Raw genomic sequence first — 21,652 nt, 5'->3', positions numbered from 1 at the left:
GCTGATTAACATGTAAATATGCTCTTATATTTTAGAAACTACAGTCTGATTAACTATACTGAGCAGATTTAATGATTCATATACTTTAATTTCTTTTCCCACCCTCCTCCCAAATTTGTTATAAAACTAGGTGTTAGGCAAATTGCTTTCGTTCTTTTTCCTGCATCCTTCCCTCTTTCCATCCCCATTGCTCTCATCCATTTCAGTGGTGGTACCAATATCTCATTGCCTTCTGCTGAGGTGATAGGTTAATTAGGGATGATTCAATTATGGGTCTCTCTTAAACAGATGCTGCCACATCCCTGATTAACTCTGGAGTATTTTTGAGATACAGTGCTTTTCTCCTGAGCCTGAAACACAGTAGGAGAATTAAACAGATATTAACCCAACATTAAGACTGACTTTTCCAAGACTAAATAAGCATCATTTTTAAGGTACCTTCTCAGACTTATTTTGTGTGTTTTGTTTCAGTACAGTATTCAGAGATAATGTTAGCTTCAAATAAATATCCAGAAAAAATATCTAGTGTTCCTTCTATTTATTCCTTGGTTTTTGGTCTTTACACCTGTAAAATCTGGCATTTAGGGCTTTGTCTTAAGCTGGCAATCTAAAAGCAAGCACTTGAATCACTGAAAATGTGTTAAGGCAGGCTTTACAGTGGTCTTCCCCCAGTATTTTGCACTATTCCCTGGGCACTCAACTGGACAGTAACTATGCCCTTGCCTAGGTACCTTCTCTGCTTTGAACATGGACAAAGCAGCGTTATGTTCAGTAGTTTGCATACAGAACCTATGCAGAGTGCCTCACATGGGTAACAAATTCCTACAGTGTTTCATCATGTGCTATGTATCTGTAAAGACGAGCAATCAATGTACTTACTCCTGTTTCATTTGACGTATTGTACTTTGCCATGTGAGTTTATGGGCTTTATGGTGGACAAAGTTAGCATTTCCAGAGACTTGTACCCACTTAATATATCTGGTGTAGATGCTTCACTGCTTATTGCTAGACCACTGGTGTAGATGCTATGCTGAAGTATACAAGCAGGAGAGTGTAGATGCTTTTTTTTTTTTTTATGGAAAAAAAGGCTTTTTTAAGTGTCATCAGATGGCTTTAGAAAATGCTTCGATTTTGAAAAAGTCAGAAGGGCAATCAAGCTTAACAGTCTCACCAACCTGTTCTGTATCCGTCTTGTAACGAGAGCTGTGTATTTAGCATATAGCAGCAATCAAAAAATTCAGTACAAGTTCTTGAGTGGAATATAGGAGAAAAACATGTTAACCACAGCTAGTTTTAGTACACTAAATATTCTTCAGAGGGTGTGGCAAGAAAGCGTTTGGATTCTTTTTCCCCAATTTTATACAGAAGAAAGGTTACGGAGGAAGAAGAAAAAAATTCTTCTTTTGCCCCTGTGTATGGGCAGAAAGATGAGACACTGTCTGGAGACCCTTTCTTTACATTTTGTTCAGCAAAACCAAGTCCCTACGGTCCTATACCAAGTGACTTGCCTGAAGAGCTAAATAAACCAGTACTGAAACCCTACAGAAAATAAAATGCTGACTGAGGACATCATAAGCTGGTGAATAGGAGAAAGTTCCTTTTAGTGACCTGAATTCTTAGCATGAAGTTGGAGGTGTTCTAGTAGCCTGTATGTAAGTGCAAAAGGAAACTGTGCCCTACGCAAAATACACCACTTTTATATGTGTTTGCTGTATGATGTGCCCAAAATTAAGATTAGCCTGGGAATGCCCATGTTACTTTGTGATTAAGTGGGTGTGCAGGGAAGAAGCAGATGGATCTCAAAGATTTGGCCCGGGTAACTTCACAATCCATGTGACAGGGTCAGCAAAAACTCCTGTTTGAGTGGAAGTTACCGCAGGCATCTCCTGTGAGACCCTGGGATTTTCTGGGAGGTGACAGTGAGGATGGAAAGGGCCAGGATGGGTGATTGCATTACTGCCTGAAAGAAAAGATGCTTGGACTTGGAGGAGAGCTGAGTGACACTCAGGAAACTTGAGATACTTGAGAAGAATCCTATTCCTGCTGCCCTAAATGTGTCCCTTTTTGTTTAGCACGTGCATTTTGCACATACAGCCAAAAGCATCACTGCTACCTGGGAGCTTCAGGTCCTCACGAAGCTGGGTTCAAAACAGCCTGTGAAGTTTGCACTTGCCTTTCCAGCTGCCTCTATTAGCAAGAGTCCCTGTTGATAACGTGATGATTGTCAGCCATACTCGGTCCCTATTACCTGAATAATGTGTCAAAAATTTCTAGTTTTTAGGAACTGATCTCACAGCAGGGTACCATTTTACTCACAAAAAGTAATTTCACTGCAGACTATTCAAAGATAGATTTACACTTGTTCTTCCAAATGAATGGGGCACAAGTGAGAAAGGAAAGTACACAGGTAAATATCCAACCCGTTGTGTCTCTGGCCCAAGAAATGCAGCTCTCCTTTAACCATATGCTGCTGATACAAGGCTTTCTCATTGCTGGTGAGAAATGCGAAGGCGCTAAGAGCTGACTGAAGCTTATAAACACTCTTATCTTCACAAAAGCAGTAACATTTCAAGCACAAAACCGTATGATTTTGTTATCATTCTGATGGCTGGAGTCCTTTGAGCACTTTTGACTTGTAACACCATCACACATCACACTGGCTGCTCCTGGTGCAAACAACGCCAGCCTTTCAAACACCAGATGCTACTTGCAAAGCCAGGGTTCTTGGCCAGCCTTATTAACCAGCCCCAAAAGGAAGCCCCAAAGAGGGCAGTGCAAGGCCCAAGAGTCAAAAATTCCATTTTGCTTCTGCATCCTATTTAGGGCTCTACAAATACTCTCTTTGTCAAGAGGTAAGAACTGTTTCCTGCAAATCCCACAGCAAGCGCAACTTTGTAAGAGCCTGTGGCTCCCAACTGTACGAATAATCACTTAAACCTGCCTGCTTATTCATTTTGTATTTATTTTACTTTGATGTGGTCTCTAGAGAGTTAACAGGATCACAACCTGGAGAGCTGATTCTCTGCATGCTTATGCATGTACCCACTATCAGTGACATTACCAACAGGGCTCTCTGCTTACTGTAACCAATGCGAAAGATGCTAATGTGGAAATAACAGTTGCTTGCTATGATTTAGTAGAAAGCCTGAGGGGAGGCAGCAATTTTCCTGCCCATTAGGAAGAAATTCCCGTGGCCTTTACTTCCTCTGAGTGACTCAGAAAAGATGCTGAGAGTGGCAAAGCAACCTGGCCTGCAGGGAGGGACAAAGGAGCGGGATCTTTGGGTAAGCTCAACAGCGAGAAGGAGGTGCTGGGGAGTACTTAGTATGCCGGGGAAAGCTGCCCATGCTAAGATGCTGAGCAGTGACTAAGCAGGACATGCTCAGAGGTGGCAGGACTTCATTGTTAATTGATCAAAGTTACGAGACCTTATTGTTATTCTGGGCAGAAAACTTTGTTTGCAAATGTTGTAACAGCGGTCCTTTGGCACAGCTTGTCACGGCTTTCTCTGCGGAATATCCTAATTTCTAATAAAGCGTTGACTGGTGTGTCGGCCACCGGCTGTGCTGCGTACAAAAGGCAGGGTTACAAAATCCCTACACCACCTATGGGTTTGTACACCAAAGGCCACACCAGCCCATCGGCTGCCCTGAGCATCAGTATCCAGCTGGGAACCCACCACGGCTTCCAAAAGCCTTTCCCAGCATCCATTTCCTAGTGGCTGAAATGAAGCCAATATTCAATATTTAGTAGTAATATTGAATATTTGGTGACATTGCTCTGTGCTAAATGCACAGTGTTCAGATGGGTCTGTAACCCATCATCTTCCTCACTCTGCTACCTCTGCACTCCCTGCAAACTCTCAGTAATGATTGCAAGTTTTCTTCCAGGACACTGATGAAACCATTAAAAACACAGGCTACAAACAGTTTCGCAAAGAATTGCTCTATAAATTCATCTGCCTCATGGCAATTTCCCAGTTACAAATGTGTTTGCATTTTTTAAAATCACTCCTTGTTACATAATGCTAAGTAACACCCTGAAGACCTGCAATATCCTCATCAGCCAAACTTTTCATCTCATCAAAACCATTCGGCAGGATCTTGACTGGTACCAACTCCATTATTCTCTTTTAATTCTCTGTCAGTTGAATCGGGAATCAGTTGTGCAATTATTTTGCCTGGGATCAGCATCAGGCCAGCAAGCCTATGATCATCCCAGTTATCTCATGTATCCTTTTAAAAAATACATTATAGAGCATTTGCAAAAATAAATTATAGAATATTTGTGCCTTTCAGTCTTCTGGAGCATCCCAAATATTCCAAAAGACAATCAAAATCAGGGTCAGGGCCCCGTTTGTCCACTCTCATTTTTTTTAGCTCTTGAGGTGAGCTGTCCAAATCTCATGACTTTTAAACCATCACACTTTCAGGAGGGACTCCTGAATCCACTTGTGAACCACTCTCTGTTGCAACCTGAACTGAAACACATCAGCTTGTACTGGAGTCAGCATCTGTTTGCCACTTCCAAAACCAGTCGCAACTCTGGTGCTCCTGAGCACTTTAGTTGTCCTTGTCCTTAAGGCTGTCTGTGGAGTGTTGCAGGAGACAGATGAGGCTGCAGTCCCACCTAGAGCAGCCACTGAACTTGTGCTAACACCCAGAGACAAGGTGGAAATGAAAAATATTTCTCCCTGTACAGTGTTGTTGTTTGGTGGTATGACTGTGTCATTTTACTCCAGTGTCAGCTCACAAATATTCAACGAGCAGTTGCACATTACCACCAAAAAACACCACTTCCCCTTGATAATCACCCAGTACTGTTACCAGAACCCTATTTTTTTCCCTTTAATTTCCTAGGGAAAGAATGCTTCCTCCACAGATGGCTCCAGATTTAAATTACTAATTTTCTACTGCTCCTAACCTCTGCTTTTTATTCACTACCACCAACTTCTCCTTTACCCCGTTTGTTATGTTTCTAACTGTGCTTTGTGTTCCCTCTAAGGTGGTTGTTTCTGCAACCAGCATGAATCTCTGTCTCCTAGATAATCTTTGGGGACCTTCAATGAAGTGTTTTTAATGTTTCCCAATTATCACCCACTCTTTCCTACCTTCAACTCTGATAATTCTTGTTGGTTCCATGAAACCAAACTTTTATGAAGTGCCAGGGGTATTTTATTACTGGTTTGGGCTGCACTCTTTCTGCTCATAATAAATCTTACCAAGTCACCATCACTTGTACTGGTATCTGCCAAAACGAGGGCTCTCATTTCGCCTCTCCAAAATGTGGCTTCCAGTGTAAGCCACTGCAGGTGGAGCTCTGACCCCCCCCAGGTAAGCAGGCGGCAAGAAATCTGGTTATTCTGTTGCTTAATGAGACGTGGTGGTCTGTAACTGACACTAGCTAGCGATCCTGCCGGTGCCTCGCAGAGCAGAACGCGGATTCGAGCATCCAAGCCCATTTACTTCTGAGCTGCCAGGGAGGAGGAGAGCCAGGAAGCGTGCACATGCACATCCATCCCGCTCCGAATGGCAGCTGTTCGTTAAGGCTCTCTCAGCATCGCAATGCGTCCTCCTTCGCTTGACCTTGAGTCATTCTTCACTTGGGAGTTCATTTCAGGGCATTTCCAAATTGATGCTCGACTGTCAAAAAGACGTGACATATGATATGGGACCTGCTGGCAGGGTGAATTTCTTATCGCATTCACTGAGCCCCTTCCCTGCCTGAGATTTGGACAAGTGTGCAGTCTAACATGGCTTGTATCACTTTAGCTCATACACTCATTTATTTCAATAGCAAGCTGAAAGCTGCATGGACAGGCTGCAAAGAGATTTTGGGGTGCGTTGAGCTGGAAAAAGAGGGGCAAGGAGAGATGGGGGTTAGCAGCGAGTATCTGATCTCGGTGCTCAAAACCTGGCAAATTTGGATTCTTGTAATTGGATGGCAAAATAAAAGCAGCACACATTTTTAGCGAGAGCAGCCAGCAGAAAGCCAAGAGCCGAAGAATCAATATTACACGCACAAAGGCGTTAAAGATTGGCTGAACTGACCCATCGCTGCTGCCGAAAGCAGGGAAAGGAGAAAAAAGAGATAGCAAATATCCTGTTACTTCTAAAATCTCTCTCGGTTGTGCTTTCCAGGTGGAGTGGAAAACCATGTTACTTCTGTAAATTTGAATCTGAAAAGGCATTTAATTTCTCTTATTTTTCTTTTGGAGAAAGATTTCTACCAGAAAGAAGAATGTGCCCCTTTCCAACCTCCTCTGGCTTTTATTTTTGCCTGTGCTTCTTCCCCTTCCTTCTCCTTAGTGGATCTGTCTCTTCTTCAAGCCTCAGTCTCAACTGTAAAGTCTTCAGGACCAGGACCTCACCTATAAAACACTACACATCTGAACCACTAATGAATAACAGTGAAACCAAGGAGCCCCCGATGAGCAGGGACAGCAGTTTGTGTCACTAAATACTAAAGGCGACCTGCAAAACCCAAACCGAAGCCCAGACAGGTCAACCACAACTCCCTGCAAAATGGCAAAAAAGATAAAACCTTGCCCATGCAAATCCTTATGTTTTTTTTTACAAGGGCAAACCTTACTCTGAAGGGGACAAAAAAAAACAACAACATGATAAAGCCTTGGTCTGCTGCATTTAGATGTTTTTGAGCTCAGGCTGGTTGAGCTGCAGCAGGCAGATTCAAAGGGGCTCTCTTGCAGAAGAGTTCTGGTAAAGCTGGCAGTGGCTGCACTCAAGGCTCGCCTACTAAGGGAACCTCACACTTTGAAGCTGAACAGGCCAGAGATCAGACCAAAACATCCCGAACATCAAGGGAAACCAAGGAACTGGTTAAACGCGAACATCAAGAAAAAAGGACAACAAAAAAAGACATGAAAAAGCGTTCGTCATAACCCTTGATGGCTGCTTTATCTGTGCTGTTGCTGTAGTAGAGTCTTTGGAAATGCGATGCTCTGAAAGTATAAAGGAGACAGGATTTGTAGGGAAAAGTAATATCTTTTATTAGATCATTCGACATAGGAAAAAAAAAAGTCAAGCCCTGGGCACACAAAACGTTCTGGAAAACTTGTCTGACTTTTTCAATTACACTGATATTAACTCTACCTGCAAATCCCGCTTTGCTTTGGCTACTTCCAGCTGCCACCAGCATCTTCTCCTTACGTTATCACCTCTACTTTTGACATTTTTTTTTCATCCTTGTTCTTCCTCCTTTCGCTGAAACATTTTTTGCTGCTGGGCCAACGAGGCAAGAATAATTACTGTATTTATCACACGTCGCTTCATCTTACTTGTATCTTTATACTACTTTCAGGCTGGTTTGCCTGAAATTGTGCAGCAAAGCATAGAGTACTGGGGGCAAACCTTCACACACAACTCCAGGCCTTTGCTTTGACCACCCACAAATATTTCCTCCTTTTTAGGCTGAAAGCTGTGAGAAAATCTGACTGACAACAGCAAAGAATGGCGTAATGTTCTTTCAAATTATACGGTCTAGATCCAGGTCTTACGTGCAGTTTCACAAATAAGTCTTTAATTTAACTTTTGGGAATGGATGGCAGCCCTGGCAATTTTTATACAGAGCAAAAAGATTACACCACATTTTTCCCCTCATATAGATGGATTTACTCGGTTCTTTATGGTCTCAGAACCTTAGAGAGATAACGGCAGGTTTGCCAAAGTCCCTCCAGGAATTACCTAATCTTTCTAAAATTGTTTTCCAAAATAAGACAACACACCGCATAAAAACCTTTTTTTTTCACTTGAACTCTAAACTGAAAGTGTTCAGATAATGCTTTTGCCTAAAAAAACAAAACAAAACAGGGGAACTGCACAAATTGCAAGACATCACATCACTCCAAACAAAAGCACTGAAATAAGAGTTTCTCTTTATATATTCCATAGCTGAAACAATTAAGATTTCATACAAATTTAGATATTGTTTCAGTCAAATCAAATGGGTATTTTTTTTTAGAAAAAAAACAACAACACCACCAACAAACAAAATATAAGCAATATTTCTCCCATGTAATCATTTTCTTCCAGTGGTGATCTGCCAAATGGATGATGCTAGGCTATGGGTAAAAAGATCTTAAGGTACTGGAGGGCTCCTACAGCAACAGGACCACAGGGCTGAAAACAGAAAAAATCTTATTTTCTGTGTCCAAAAGGTACAGGAATGTATGTTTTCTGTAAAATCTGTTAAAAAAAACACAAAAGTTATCGCCTTCAGATTTGCTGAGGAAACACTCTTCCCTTCCTGGCCGCCTTTTTGTGAGCAATGCAAATGCTCCGCAGAGCTCCAGTCAGAGATGTGCAGGGGCAGGTATTTTTAGAACACAAACTCTCATGGATTTTGAAAGGCTCTTTGCATATGGAAAGTAAAGAGAAAAAAAATGCAAAGTATTTCAGGAAAAGGATAAAATGATTCATCGACAGTTATAGAACAGAAGGGATGGGCTGGTGCTTTTATCTTCTGTTTATAGAGTTGCTCATGTGAGCCTCAGCCCCTGTGCTGTGGGGACCGTGTGTACCTCGTGTGTACCTCCCACCGCTCCCCCGGGCTCCCCAAAAAAGCCTGACACAGCAACTGGAGCCCAGTTTGCTCACTGCTGAAAGGGCTAAGTCAACACCAAGTCAATACAGCACTCAGTCAGTGGCCTGGCGGGACAGTATGGCGGCCTCCACGCTAACCTAGTTGCCTTCACAGAGGTTTTTCTCTGCACTCATTGTCTTGCTTGGTGTGTTGGACACTCAGAATGAGATGAATAAAGGAGCAGGGAAGAAAGCTGGTGTTCCAAAATGCCTCTGATGTGACAGATGGTGGCAAACACCACTGAAATCCTCTGAAGAGGGCCTTCTGGATCCCACCTGAGGCGTGCAATGGCTTGATCGGCAAAAGTGCTCTGGGTGCAGCCTCTGCCTATGTACAGTTGGGCATTTCAAGCCACAGGACAATTTCTGTCACCTGCTTTGGTAGCTTAACCTCACTGGAGCAAAACCAGCACCTGAGACAAAAATAATCAGACGTTGCCTGGAGTTGATTAAACTCACCCAGTGGAGGCCCAGACCTTGTGACAGAATCAGATGGGGCTTTCTGTGGTTCTTAATGTTTCCTCCAACACTTGGGACACCTCAGGCCTATCTGCATGTGTCACCCAGACAACAACAGAGGCATTTGATGATCATTTTATGTTGGTGAAGTCATACGTCCTTGCACATTTAAGGTTTTCTGCCTCCTTTGATACACCACTAACAAGGCATTTCATTATTGCTGGGGGGTGAGAAAAGCCTACATTTATGTAACTTTCCTCTATTTTAAAGTGAGAAGGATAACTGTGATGACCCATGGGAGAAGCAGATGCTTAGCCTGGCATTAATCCTGGCACAACACAGGAAAATGCAATGAAAATTCAACTGACAAAGAACTAAGGAGTATGAATGTAATTAATGCCAGTCAAAATGGTTTCTGCAAGGTGGATCTTGTCAGACTAACCTGATGGCCATTCTTTGATGAGATTACAGGTTTGACTGAAAAAGTTTGGTTAAACAGGTATAAAATACCCAGACCCCTGAAGGATGTTTAACTTACTACCATGTGTTATCTGACTGCAAAGCAGCAACATACAACATCAGTAGACTGTGACACACATTGATTAAGAAACTGCTGCTGACATCTCAAGTATTTGTCATTGGGGGAATCATCATGAATAGATGTGTTTCTAGCAGGGCTCTACAGGGACTGATAGCAGCCTCAACAACATTCAACATTACTAACCAGGATCGGGAAGTTAATTTAAAAACAATCGAAAAAATTCTAGATGATACAGAAATCGACGAAGCAGCAAACAGTGGGAGAACAGGGCAGCCAAAGCAACCTGGATCACTTACTAAATTAATAAAGCCAAACACAAAGTAGGTATGGGTAGGAAGAAATGCACACAGAAGGAAAAGCTGCCTTCTGGGAGCTGTTTCAGGGGAACAGAGACTATCTGCCTTTCGTCAGACAGATATGAACATATTGTACTAATTTCCACTGCTCAAATTTTAAAGAAATGAGCAGAGGGGAGTAAAGAGCTACAAAGACAGATTCAACTCATTTTGGTAGTTTTGGTAGCTTTCCCTTTGTCAAATGGTGTTTCAATGTGATGTACAAATCACTACTAAAGCCATTAAAATTTTATGAGTTATGGTGACTAAATTTTGAGAGGAGTATGGGGAAGTATTCTAAATTTTGAGTTTTCTCTGTCCTGACAAGTGTTGGTTATGGGATTTGCTTGTACCACCAAAGGACCAATACACAAAAGGAAAAGACAAGACAAATAATTAATAATACTTCACTGATAGCTGGGGAGAATAATGGAAACTACAGCTCCTTTCCTGATTGCTTTTTGCTCAGATTTTGAAACTGCATCTACATATTCGGGCAGTAGTTGGCTTCTGGTTTCTAACTTTCTGCATAGTTAGCAGGTTTGGAGTATTTTCTCTCTTGCTGACTGTGCTAAATTATCTGTACCTTCTTGCCATTTAGGGATTAGTTTAATGAACTTTGCATGGATCTACCCTCAGCACTGCAAAGTTTAGCTAGCGAAGTTGTATCTCCCTAGCATTTATACATGTTGGAAAAGAAGTGTGTTTTATACAAATTTTCTTTGCTAGCCTCCAATTTGCTTTTACTATCACTATTTGAGGTGCATTTTTGCCTGTGCTTAAAGTTTAGATGATATGGGTTTAAGATACTTTGTTCTCATCTGATACCACTCTTGAAGTACCTCAGTGCATTGTAACGGTGAGAAATTCTAAATTAAAAGGGGAATGAAAAGCATTTCACAGTGGGGTTTTCTGTTGGATAAGGTTTTTCTGTCTAATTCCCCTCCTCCAGCGCTAGGTATCACTGCAATGGAGAAGTTGTTACCAAGTTTTGTTTTCAGGTTTTACTGGAAGATGAATGGGAGGAGATGTATTTATGCTTCTCGCTGAGCTAAGAGCAATTTAAGAGATACTGTTCAAGATAAAAGCTAAATCCATTTCATTAGAAGTATGGACATAACTTTGAATAGTTTCTTTAAGTAACCAAAATAGGAGCCCCAGAAGGGAATTAGGTTTCATAAACTGCAGCATCACTTACAGAACAACACAGGTAATTAGGTATAAAAGCATATGGTTGAAATTACCATGACAAACCACCTGACGTTTGGAATTTGGGATTGCAAGTACATCCCATCCTGAACACTGCTCATTAGCCTAGAACTCACAGTTCACATAGACAAGTATCAGCAGGTAATTTTTCAGTGGGAACAGCTATGGGAATTTTGGATGAAGACAAATGCCAGCGTTTGATAACTATGACTGCAACCTCAAAAACCAACCCGAACTTAAAACAAATTACTGCTCAAACTACTTTTATCACTGACTGGAAATATTACGTGGCAGGGGATTGTTTACCTGGAATGCTCTCCAGTTTTCTGCGAAGCTCCTCATTTTCTTGTTGCAATGAAATTACCTCCTGTTCTAGCTCTTGACACCGAGGGCAGTAACCTTCTTCCTCTTCCTCCTCTTCCTCCTCTGGAAGTGTAGAAGACGATGGGTGACCATGAGATTCAGAAGTTGCTGGAGATGTCCATCCACCTAAAGTGTGCACTGGAGAGGTTGAAAGCGGATCCACATCTGCCAAATGGCTAAAATCATTTACTGACGAGGTGTTCTGAGAAGGGAAGCTCCCAGAAAGCAAATAGTTCTGAAGGGAATCAGTAAAAACTCTCAGAAAGGCTGAGGTTTGTTGTTTCTTTTGCATATACTGCATCTCTATGTCTAAAATGTCTGACGTCTGACTATGGACCATTTTCCCAAGCTGACATTGCTCTTGTCTTTCACTATAATTTGGGTTTTCCTGCTTTATACAAGAAATCATGGACTGAGAGTGATTGTTGTCCAGTAGTTTTCCACCACAATTTAATAGACTTAGAACCCGGCTGCATTGTTGGGCAAAGGCATCCAGAATCATTCGACTCTCTGAAACAAAAGAAAAGATGAATCACAGAAACCTAACGCAGAAGGTTATGCCAGGCAGCAGCAGCAGCTAGACGAACGTACACAACCATTTACAGTAGCATGCATTTTATTTCTGAACACATTAAAATTATGGCTTCTGCTTTAATACTTCTGCAACACTGTGATTTAAAACAATCCTGACTTTGCTTCTATTTTGAGAGTGCCCTTGTGCCCTTGCTGTTAATCAGAAATGCATTGTGATGATAGTCACCGCTTCGTGCCATGTTCTTTCAGAGGGATTAAGGCAGGGAAATGTGGAAGAAAATACAAATTCCACTCAATTTGCCACAAGTAAAAGTTCAAGGAAGTATTTCTTTTGAAGCATATTTCAAGCCGCTGGTGGGCATGGCCTGTGTGTATTTGCAGGACATTGTGCTACACCTTCTTCCTATGCCCTGTTCCTCCCTGACAAGGCTTCCGAGCTTCATTTTTTCTCCTTTTCATCTTTGCTGCACTTGCTTGACATTGGGCCTGGACCACCTCCCATGACCCAAACCAATTTTATGGGCTTTGTTTCTGTTCCTTTGTGTTCCAAATACGTCAGGAGTAATAGGCACAAAAACCTCTTAAAGGCATCGAATGTATAGCATGAAGCTCCCCTGGTCTGAGGATCAATGCTTTGTCTCCTGGCTTCCTATGAGCTTGTGTGCAGGCCACCACCATGCCATGTGGTTGTGGGGCTGTGCAGCAGGTTTTAGGGGCAGCAGCTGGGTTTTGGAGACAGGATAAGCGCGCCACGCCGTACCTGGTCAGACCTACCCTGGCTGACAGGAGGTGTCAATGGTCTAAACCTCAGTAATAGTAGGATGGTTTACTGCTGCAGTGCCTGTCTATGCAGAGTCAAGCTGCCCTAACAGTGCTTGGACCACACATAAAATGACCCAGACGTTTGGCTCTGACTTATGGTATAACCTGTCAGGTTCCCCGATGACAATAATGACTTTAAAAAAAACCTCATTTATGGCTTACTCATAGCTGAGTTCCTCTAGGTGCCTAACATTTTGCATGAAATAAATAAATAAATAAATAAGTGGTAGATTTAAGTGCTGCCAAATTTGGAGAGCTCTTCTCAGACAGGCTTGACTTTTAGAAAGTGACAAACGCGTTCCCTTTTTCAAAAGGCAGCCTGCTACAGATGCAAGAAACTAAGCACCCCAAACCTTCATTTAACTTAACCTTATCACTAGAGATGAAACGCGTACCCTCATCACACTGATACAGTGTAAAGACCAGAAACCTTCAGAATTCAGTCCGTTAAGAGGTGGTACTTCTCACGGTACTTCTCCGTGAGCCAGGAGATACGCTTCCTGGTGGAAAACCTACATCATCCCAAGGTTAGTACAGCTGTCCTGAAGCATATCTGAAATGACACTAATTTGGATTTTTACCATTCTCCAGCTGTCTATAAAGAGGAAAAGGGCTGGGGCAGCATACAAATGCTCTACGTCTTGAATGCAGCTGGAGGAGACAACCCGAGGACATCGCCTTCTGAGGTAAGAGGTAAGAACAAGGATGTGAAATGGGACAGAAGAAGGGAAGGTGCAGTGCTGGGCTATGAGGTGGCCAGGGATAAGCCGAGAGAGACCAGCAGCCTGGGAAGGACTGGGGGGCCCTGAGACCACTTAAAGCAGCCCTGCAATCTCCTCCTGTGCCAGCGAGTCACACCGCACCCTCGGTTCCTACATGGGCTCCACTCGCCAAGCAGGACAGATCCCTCTGACACATCTCTTTATGATCAAAAATGCAAACTAATGTGCTCCATCCATATTGCAAAAGCAGAGTGGGTGCCAGCACCGGGCAGTGACTACTTGGCTCCTGCAGCAGCAGGGGCTTGGTAGCCTCCATACCCGTCATCACTTCTTCCCCTTCGTGTTTCAAAACATGTTTCAAAAGCATGGAGCCCTGGCATCACTGCATCTTTCCAACTGGGAGCTACCGACAAAACAAAAGGAGACCAAGAAACGAAACTATCCCTGACAACCTCGAGTTGTGCTTTCTGTGCCTCATGTCTTTACTTCACACATTTTCCCTTTAAAAATATGAGAGAATGATATCGATTGGAACTTTGCAATCCTACTACAGAGCAGTTTTTCATTCATTTTAATCCTATAATCCGATTCCAAACCTGAAGTCATATTTACTGTTTGTATTTTAATCATTATGGTCCCTGTTGAGAAAACAGTTACTCATTTTTTTTGCATCTCCTTGTTGCAAGGGGACAAAATATGAATGAAACAACTGAAAAGGGATTAGATTAGTTTAAGAGATGTTATGCTAATATTATGGTTTCTGCTAAAATATGGCAAAAAGTAACCTGACATTTCAAATACCAGTTTTGAAGAATGCTCTAATACACACTACCATCAGTAAAGATAAAATTAATGATTAGTTTTGTTGTAAAATTCAGTGCATTATGCACATTCACTGTGATAATGGCTTAAAATGCAACTGAGATTTTATACCAAAATGACAGCATTGATTTAATCTTCAGTTCAGTATCAGATCTACTACAAAGGCACAATAACAGCAATTACTATTTTTCTTCTTAACTTTAACCCATACTCGAAGATATAAAAAGGAGAGCCGTGACTAGGCAGGGTTATTCTGCAGTGCTAGCACAAGGATTCGGAGATGCTTTCTGTGGGTACCACTGGGCAGCAACAGGGAGGGATGCTCTTGGCATACGTTCTGGACACATTCTGGCTGAAGCGTGTACCACTGAGAAGTGGCTGGTACACCAGGAACAGCACACGTACCCATGCTCTGAACAACCCTGAATGAGAACGATAACTATGGTTATTTCTTGTGATGGAGAAAAAATAAAAACAAATGCTGCCCATTTAGCATTTATTGTGGAGCTCGGGATTTCAGCTTTTACAGAGTGACTGCAATTAGAAATGCAAGCAGTGTGCAATGTCTAATCGCTAAGAAATGACAAAAAATTATTTTTATGTGAACACTACTGAATAATCACTGATCTAGGGTTCTTAATTGATTTAACGTAATGTATATATTTTTTAGGAAAGCAAGATTCTCTTGAAATGACTGTACCAGACTGAAACAGTGTAAACCGTTTATTAAATTCTTATTGTGACATTCCTCTTCCTTATTATGATGCTCACCAACCATGTAATTCTAATGTGTCAGCCCCTGCGCAGTCTTTAGCCTTACAGAACTTGTACTGACTTTAACCCCAATTGTGCCTGAAGGTGGACTTGCCAGATTAGGCCCATCAAGTGCCAACAGATCGTGATTAACTTGCTAAAAGCGTAAGCAGTTCGAACCAGGCAGTTTCCTTTGAGTGTGCCAGCAATCAGATGTCAACACATGGCAGATCAGGTACCAGCTCCCAGATACAGCTTTCATCTTTACCTCTCGCTGCTGCTGAAATAGGAGGTTTCTTGGCTATCCAACTGCCAGACCAAAACCAAGGTTTTAGTAGGAGCAAATGTCTGAAACTCAACCTGATGAATTACATGGATGTATCTGAAAAAGCTGGTGGGTATAAATCATGTTTCACTACACCTGAAGATCTTTTCAATACTAAGCCTAGAAAGCTTTACTAATAAAGCATCGTGCTGGGTTTCAGTGGATCAGGATTTAGGTGTTGCTTTTTCCGTATCTTCCTTTTTGACCTCGGTCAGATGGTCCAAAGAGATGTCTTTGTAACTATTGAGGGGGTCTGAATACCATATGTTCTCCCCTTTATGAATTTTCACTAAGATTTGAAGATCCAAGTTCCTTAACAGTAATCTCACCTTTCACCTTGCAGTGTTTCAGATTTTTCTCTCTCCATTTGTTGTATTATTGTATTATTATTGCTTTAGATTCCAGGGTAGCATCTTTGTACCCCCAAATAGCTTTGCCCTTGTATATAAACCTTTACATTACATGTTGAGATACAAACCCTGCTGCAAATGCCCAAGTCACAAAATCAAGAGCATCTGACACCCCAACTAAGGGATGCTTTTTGTGGGTGTTCTGCATGAAGACACTCCAGCAGATGAAGATTACACATGTCTGGCCATTTCAAAACTGATCTGTCTACTCCAGATAAGTGTTTCCAACTTCTTGGTTAAGGGCAAGATGATGATCTTCACCTTCTCTATTCTCATAAAAAAAATCTGTCTGGACATGATAGAACTTGCTTAATTGGTCTCGTTAAACATGCCAAGCTCTTAGCACTGGGATGACACCTCTAAGACAGCTCTGCTCATCTTTTTTTTGCTTTCAAGTAAGCAAGGCACAGCGTAAGGTCTACATCATGCTATCCCTAAGAAAAGGAGTTGTTTTTTGGAGACTGTGATACAGCTTAATGTAAATGCTACCAAAGACAAAGACACGTTATTTGGATTATTTTCAGGGTATGAAAAGAGACTAATAAACAACTCATAATCTAAAGGAGAAAATGTGTCTAAAGGAGACCATGTCTTGAATGTGCATGAGTGGCTTACTCTGCATAGCAGCAGTCACTGTTTGCTGGAGAAGAGGGAAGGGTTGTGCAGCACAGCTCCACATTTCTCACTGTGAGACGACATTTCTCAGGCTGCGAGATGGGATCTGAAGCTAGATTCTTCTTGATGACAATGCAGGGTGACCCCCTGCTCCTCTTCCTTCCCACAGCCCCTCTCCCTGCCAGTATTCTGGAGTCTGGTGGCCAGGGCAGTCTCTCAGAGGACTGAAGATGATGCCATTAATTCTTGGCATGAGCTCTAGCCATTAGGAAATGCTTCGAAACATGGTAGCATCCCTACTCCTCCCCTTGTGGCCGTGTTTTAAGTGCCCACTCTCAAAAGCAAACTTGGTGCTCTGAATCCCCAGGTGCCAGAAACATCATGCCTAAAGATCAAGAATCAATGCATCAAGTGTTCAAGTTGCTAGTCTGGAGTTAGACGTCCCAGGGATGGGGCTTTGCCAGCCAGCTTGCTCGCTGTGGCCTGCACATGTCAAGTACCAGCAAAAAGAAGGGAACCACTGAAACAGGTGTCCCCACAGAAGCGTGATCTGCAGCCCTCTACCATTTAATTCAAGGAAGCCTCTGCCATGTGCTATGGCTGAGCCAAGTGGGAAAACCCTGCAAGCCACCAGTGGCAACTGTCAGCCTTCTGCAGAGCAACAGCAGGCAGCACACAACTGGTGGTAACAACCTGTACAGAATTCCACATCTGCACACCATAGCAAGTTTTTGGTTTGCATTCTTCAGTTTCGCCTGATTCGCTTGGTAGCCATGTCTCAGCTATAAGAAGGGTATGTTGGGATCTACAGAGAAGCCCAGATGCACAGGTGGTGGGGCAGGGACTGCAAAGAACTTCAGTGCACAAAACCTGACACTCCTTAACTATCTTTTTCAGCACTGACTGAAATCAGTGACAAACTCTGAAGCCAGCCCTAGCTCCTCGTTAGCACAGTCCACAGAGGTAGGAGAAAGTCCAAACTTCTGCTCATCAAAGCCCAGCGGGCTTTGCTGTGAATATGGCCTCATATATCATCTACCAGACAGCTGAATGTCTTCCATGGCGTAATCTGCTTCTGCGAAGAAATGTAGGTGTCACATTTATCAGCAGCATTTTGATTGTGGGCCACAAAAATACTGAAATAACAGCATTCGGGCATTTAAAATAAGCAGTAGTTTCAAGAAAAAAAAAAGGCAAATATGACCTTCTGCTATGGATCCTGGGACCGCTCATCAGAGCAGCGAATTTTCAGACTGATCTATTCAAGTATTAAACTTTTTTGGTAAAGTGCACGAATTATTTGTAACAAGACACGACAAATTCATCCCATACACGGCTGCTTGTGAGTGAAAACACACATTAAAACATAGCCATATATCCTATTAACTAGCATATCGCCCTGTTTAGTAAAGAAATGTCATCACATTTGTTACAAAGGCAAACAGCAACATACCAAAACAGGCTCCAATTTTTCTAAATAAATAAATCAATGATGTGTCAAAAATTAACAGATGAGTTAATATACCCGATGTTATCAAAACCAGATGGTGCTTCATAATATTCATCCTGTTCAGTCAAACCCTGAATATATTCCGGACCATCAGTATATAAAATAGGATGCTGCTATTTGTGATGGCAAACAAAAGCAATCATGCCTGCCAAGCACATACTATAACAGGCAGCATTTCAGCTCTGCTAGACAGAAAGTAATTAGAATGCTTTTAATGTCCAAAAGAATGATGCTGATAGGCTGCCACAGATGTGTAGATTTATGAATATTTATATGGTGGTTTATAGCTGACACTTTTATCAGTTGAAGAAGATAAAATATCTGCCTGACTCAAAAGCTTGACAGTCAGGTTAATAAAATCTCATTAAAGAGAATGACCTATGCAATTATATAGGATTTATTGTAATTCATTTTTGATTGTACTCTGCTTAAAGATGCAATTTCCCATTTCCTGATGCCAAATTTAGGTTGCATATCAAGATCTACGTGGTTTTTAACTCCGAGCCATCACCAGGAGAAAGATACGCGCTCGGCATCTCGCTATCTTACACCTTCCAGGAAAAAAAAAGAAAAAAGAAAAAAGAAAAAAAAGAGAAAAAACCACCCCAAACCCAACATCTCTATTTCGCTCTCCCGCTCCTCGCCGCGCTTCGTGCCCGGGGAAGCCGCCGCGCCGCTTCCCCCCCGCCTGAACCGCCGGCCCTCCGCCTGCCTCCCCTCTCCATCCCCAGCCTCCCCCTCTCCCCACGGGGACCCCAAAGCCTCCTCCTCTCCCCCCAGACCCCTTCCAAGTGCCGCTTTCCCCCAAAAAAACCCGGAGCTGCCGTGGCTGCACGCCCCCCCCCCCAAGCCGGGCGGCCGCTCGCCCCGTCGAACCGTGAGGAGCGCGCCCGGGACGGCCGGGCAGAGGGGACAGCGGGGCGGACAGACGGACACAGATCGGACAGACGGACACACAGGGCGGACAGACGGACACGCAGAGGTGGGGTTAACCCGCTGCCTCCCCCGCTTCAACGCCAACTTTCCTCGGGACCTGCCCCCCCGACGTGCGGCGCTGCGAGCAGGGGGTCCCCCGGCGGTGCTTAGGGGGGGGCTTCCCATCCCTCCTCCCCCTCGGGCGGGCACCCCACAGCCCCCCACAGCCCCGCCGAGCCCGAGGCGAGGAGTTGCGGGTACCTGCGCTCAGCTCCGCGCCGCCGCCCCCCGCTCCCCCCGCCGCCGGCCCCGCCGCCGCCGCCGCCGCTCCCCCCGGCGGGCAGGGGCCGTAGCGGCCCGCGGAGCCCGGTGCCGGCGTGCGGGGGTGCCCGTGGGCGGCGGCGGGGCGTGCGGGCCCGTTGGGGAAGGGCGGGTAGGGCAGCGGCTCGGCGGCGTGCGGGAAGGGCTGCCCCGCGGCGCGCCCCCGGGGCACCTCCACCATCGCGCCGGCTCTCTCGTAGCGCCGTGCCAGCGCCGCCCGCTTGCCGGGGAAGGTCTTGAGGACGCTGTAGGGACCCCGCTGCTTGTAGATTTTGGGGGTGCTGGGCCCCTCCTCCGCCGCCCGCATCTCCTCCTCCTCCTCTTCCATCCTCCTCCTCCTCCTCCTCCTCCTCCTCCTCCTCCTCCTCCTCCTCCTCCTCCCCCGGCCGGGCTGTGGCCGCCACCGCTGCCGCCGCCGCCGCGGCTCGTCTCTGTGGCACGGCGGAGCCCCGGCGCGGCGGGGCGCCGGCCTGATTGACAGGCGGCCGCGCCAATGCCTGGAGGGAGACGGGCGGCGACCGCCGAGTGTTTGGGGCGATCTCTGCTAATGGCAACGGGGCGGGGAGGCGGGACGTGGCGGGGCCGCCCCCGCCCCGGTTCCCCTCACGGAGGGTGCCGGGGGGGCGGCCCGGCTCGACGCGGCCCCTCGCGGCTCGGCCCGGGCCGTCGTGGGCAGACCCTAAAACTTTGTGGGGTTCTCCCCCCCCCCCCACACCGCCATCACCCCTCACGGGGCGGCCCGCAGCGGAGCGGTGCCCTGAGGGTCGCGGTCCCCCGCCGAGAGAGCGGCGTGGTGTGTGTGTGTGTGTGTGTGTGCCCCCCCCGTTATTAGGGGAGAAATAAATAATGCCATAAATAAAAGTATTTGGGCGCGCAGGACCTGTCAGAGTTGATTAGGGCACAGAGGACATTTTCTTCCTCATTATGCAAAAGCGTTTCATGGCGAAATAAAAAGAGGTTTCGCCGTAACTCATGCATGTCAGATTTCCAGGAATCCGGCAGATTAATCACATTTAGCATTATTTTCATTGCTCCCCCTTCCCCCTCTTCCCTCCGCACACACGCACCCCCCTGCCCGCCTTTGGGCAGCCGCTGAAAATTAGGGAGACGCGGGGCGCAGCCACGTCCCTCTCCCCTCCACCGCCTGCCCAGACCCTTTCAGGGACAGTTAAGAAATAATGAAATGCTGGTGAAAGACAGCCGGAGAATGAGATGCCATCGAGAGACGTTTCTGAGAAATGGTGGAGATCTGGGGGAGATGGGAGACAGCTGAAACTGAATGATATGTTGAAGAAAAATAAACGATAACAAACCGCTCGCTCTCCCCATTCTTTTCTGCGAGGCAATTTTATATTTTGCATTAACATTTCCCTCTTTCTGTCCCACTTCCCTCCTGCTCTTGCTGCTATAATTTATCAGGATTACAATAAGCCCTCTGGCTTTTGGAAGTAAAATTACAGAACACCTTAGTTATATTTAAGCTGTGGCGGTGGGAAATCATTCCTCTGTCATCACGTGGAGTTTCGGCTACTTATTGTGGTCATCGCTCTCCCATTTCAGCTTTATTTATTTAGTCGGAGTCGGGCTCGCTGGAAATGAAAAGCGACCCTTCTCTACTGATGTAATTAACTCCCGCAGTCTTTGGCCCCTCTCCGGCAGAAAAGTCGAGCTAACTTCCACAGGCTGGGCTTTATTTCACGCGGGGCATACGGGGAGCAGGGCTGCTTCTGCTTCAGATTTTTTTGACAAGTGGGATAGATCGATTCATTGTAGCAGCCAAAAGCCTCTAAATAAAGGCTAGTGTAATAGAAATCGCTATTTTGCTTAAGCAAAATCAATCATAAATCTTTGTTTTCCAACTGACTCTTTGATTGCCTGTGCTTTAAAAAAAATATTGTACTGTAATGCAAAAGATAGAATGGAAATAACTGGGAGAGAAACGTTGCTCCCACTTCAAAATGACATGTTTAGGTGATGAGCTTCAACAATTTAGTGTCGGAAAGCTGTTGAAGAACGGACACGGATGCCACTGTTTGGTCAACAGCTGGCCCCATCCATGTCCTCCACCTCCTGTCCTTGTCTCATCTGCCACAGCTACAACCCACAGCTATCTGAGGCCAGTAGGGCAATAAAACCATATAAAGTTAATATTAGGCTCTTAATAGTTAGATTCAGATAAATTCAAATAAATGTCCCCAAATTAACTGTTCGAATTCACCGAGTTGAAGGAAACAACTCTTGCTTGCCATGAGCCTCCTTGTGGGTCCCCACAATTCAGCTGGCTTGAGGGCAAAGCTGGGTCTGTGTGGACATGAAGGGAGAAGCTGATTTGGGGATAATGAGGTCTGAAACATCCGAAATGGGCTGGGGACCTCAGTCAGGAGGAAAACAAAGCC

General features: G+C 44.6%; 1 protein-coding gene across 1 annotated transcript in view; it reads right to left on the bottom strand.

Annotated features, from left to right (window-relative positions):
• The window catches only part of BEND4 (BEN domain containing 4), a 30,780-nt gene extending 11,196 nt beyond the window's left edge, over positions 1-19,584 (bottom strand). Inside the window, exons 1-2 of the mRNA XM_032186345.1 lie at positions 19,197-19,584; positions 11,451-12,017 (exon numbers count right to left, since the gene is read on the bottom strand). Of these exons, the coding sequence (XP_032042236.1) occupies positions 11,451-12,017; positions 19,197-19,584 (955 nt within the window). The remainder of the gene's footprint in view (positions 1-11,450; positions 12,018-19,196) is intronic.
• Between the last annotated feature and the right edge of the window lie 2,068 nt (positions 19,585-21,652).

Source organism: Aythya fuligula, chromosome 4, assembly GCF_009819795.1.
Source record: "Aythya fuligula isolate bAytFul2 chromosome 4, bAytFul2.pri, whole genome shotgun sequence".
Taxonomy (NCBI): Eukaryota; Metazoa; Chordata; class Aves; order Anseriformes; family Anatidae; genus Aythya; species Aythya fuligula.
Note: the sequence above shows the minus strand (reverse complement) of the source record. Positions and strands in the feature narration are given on the sequence as shown.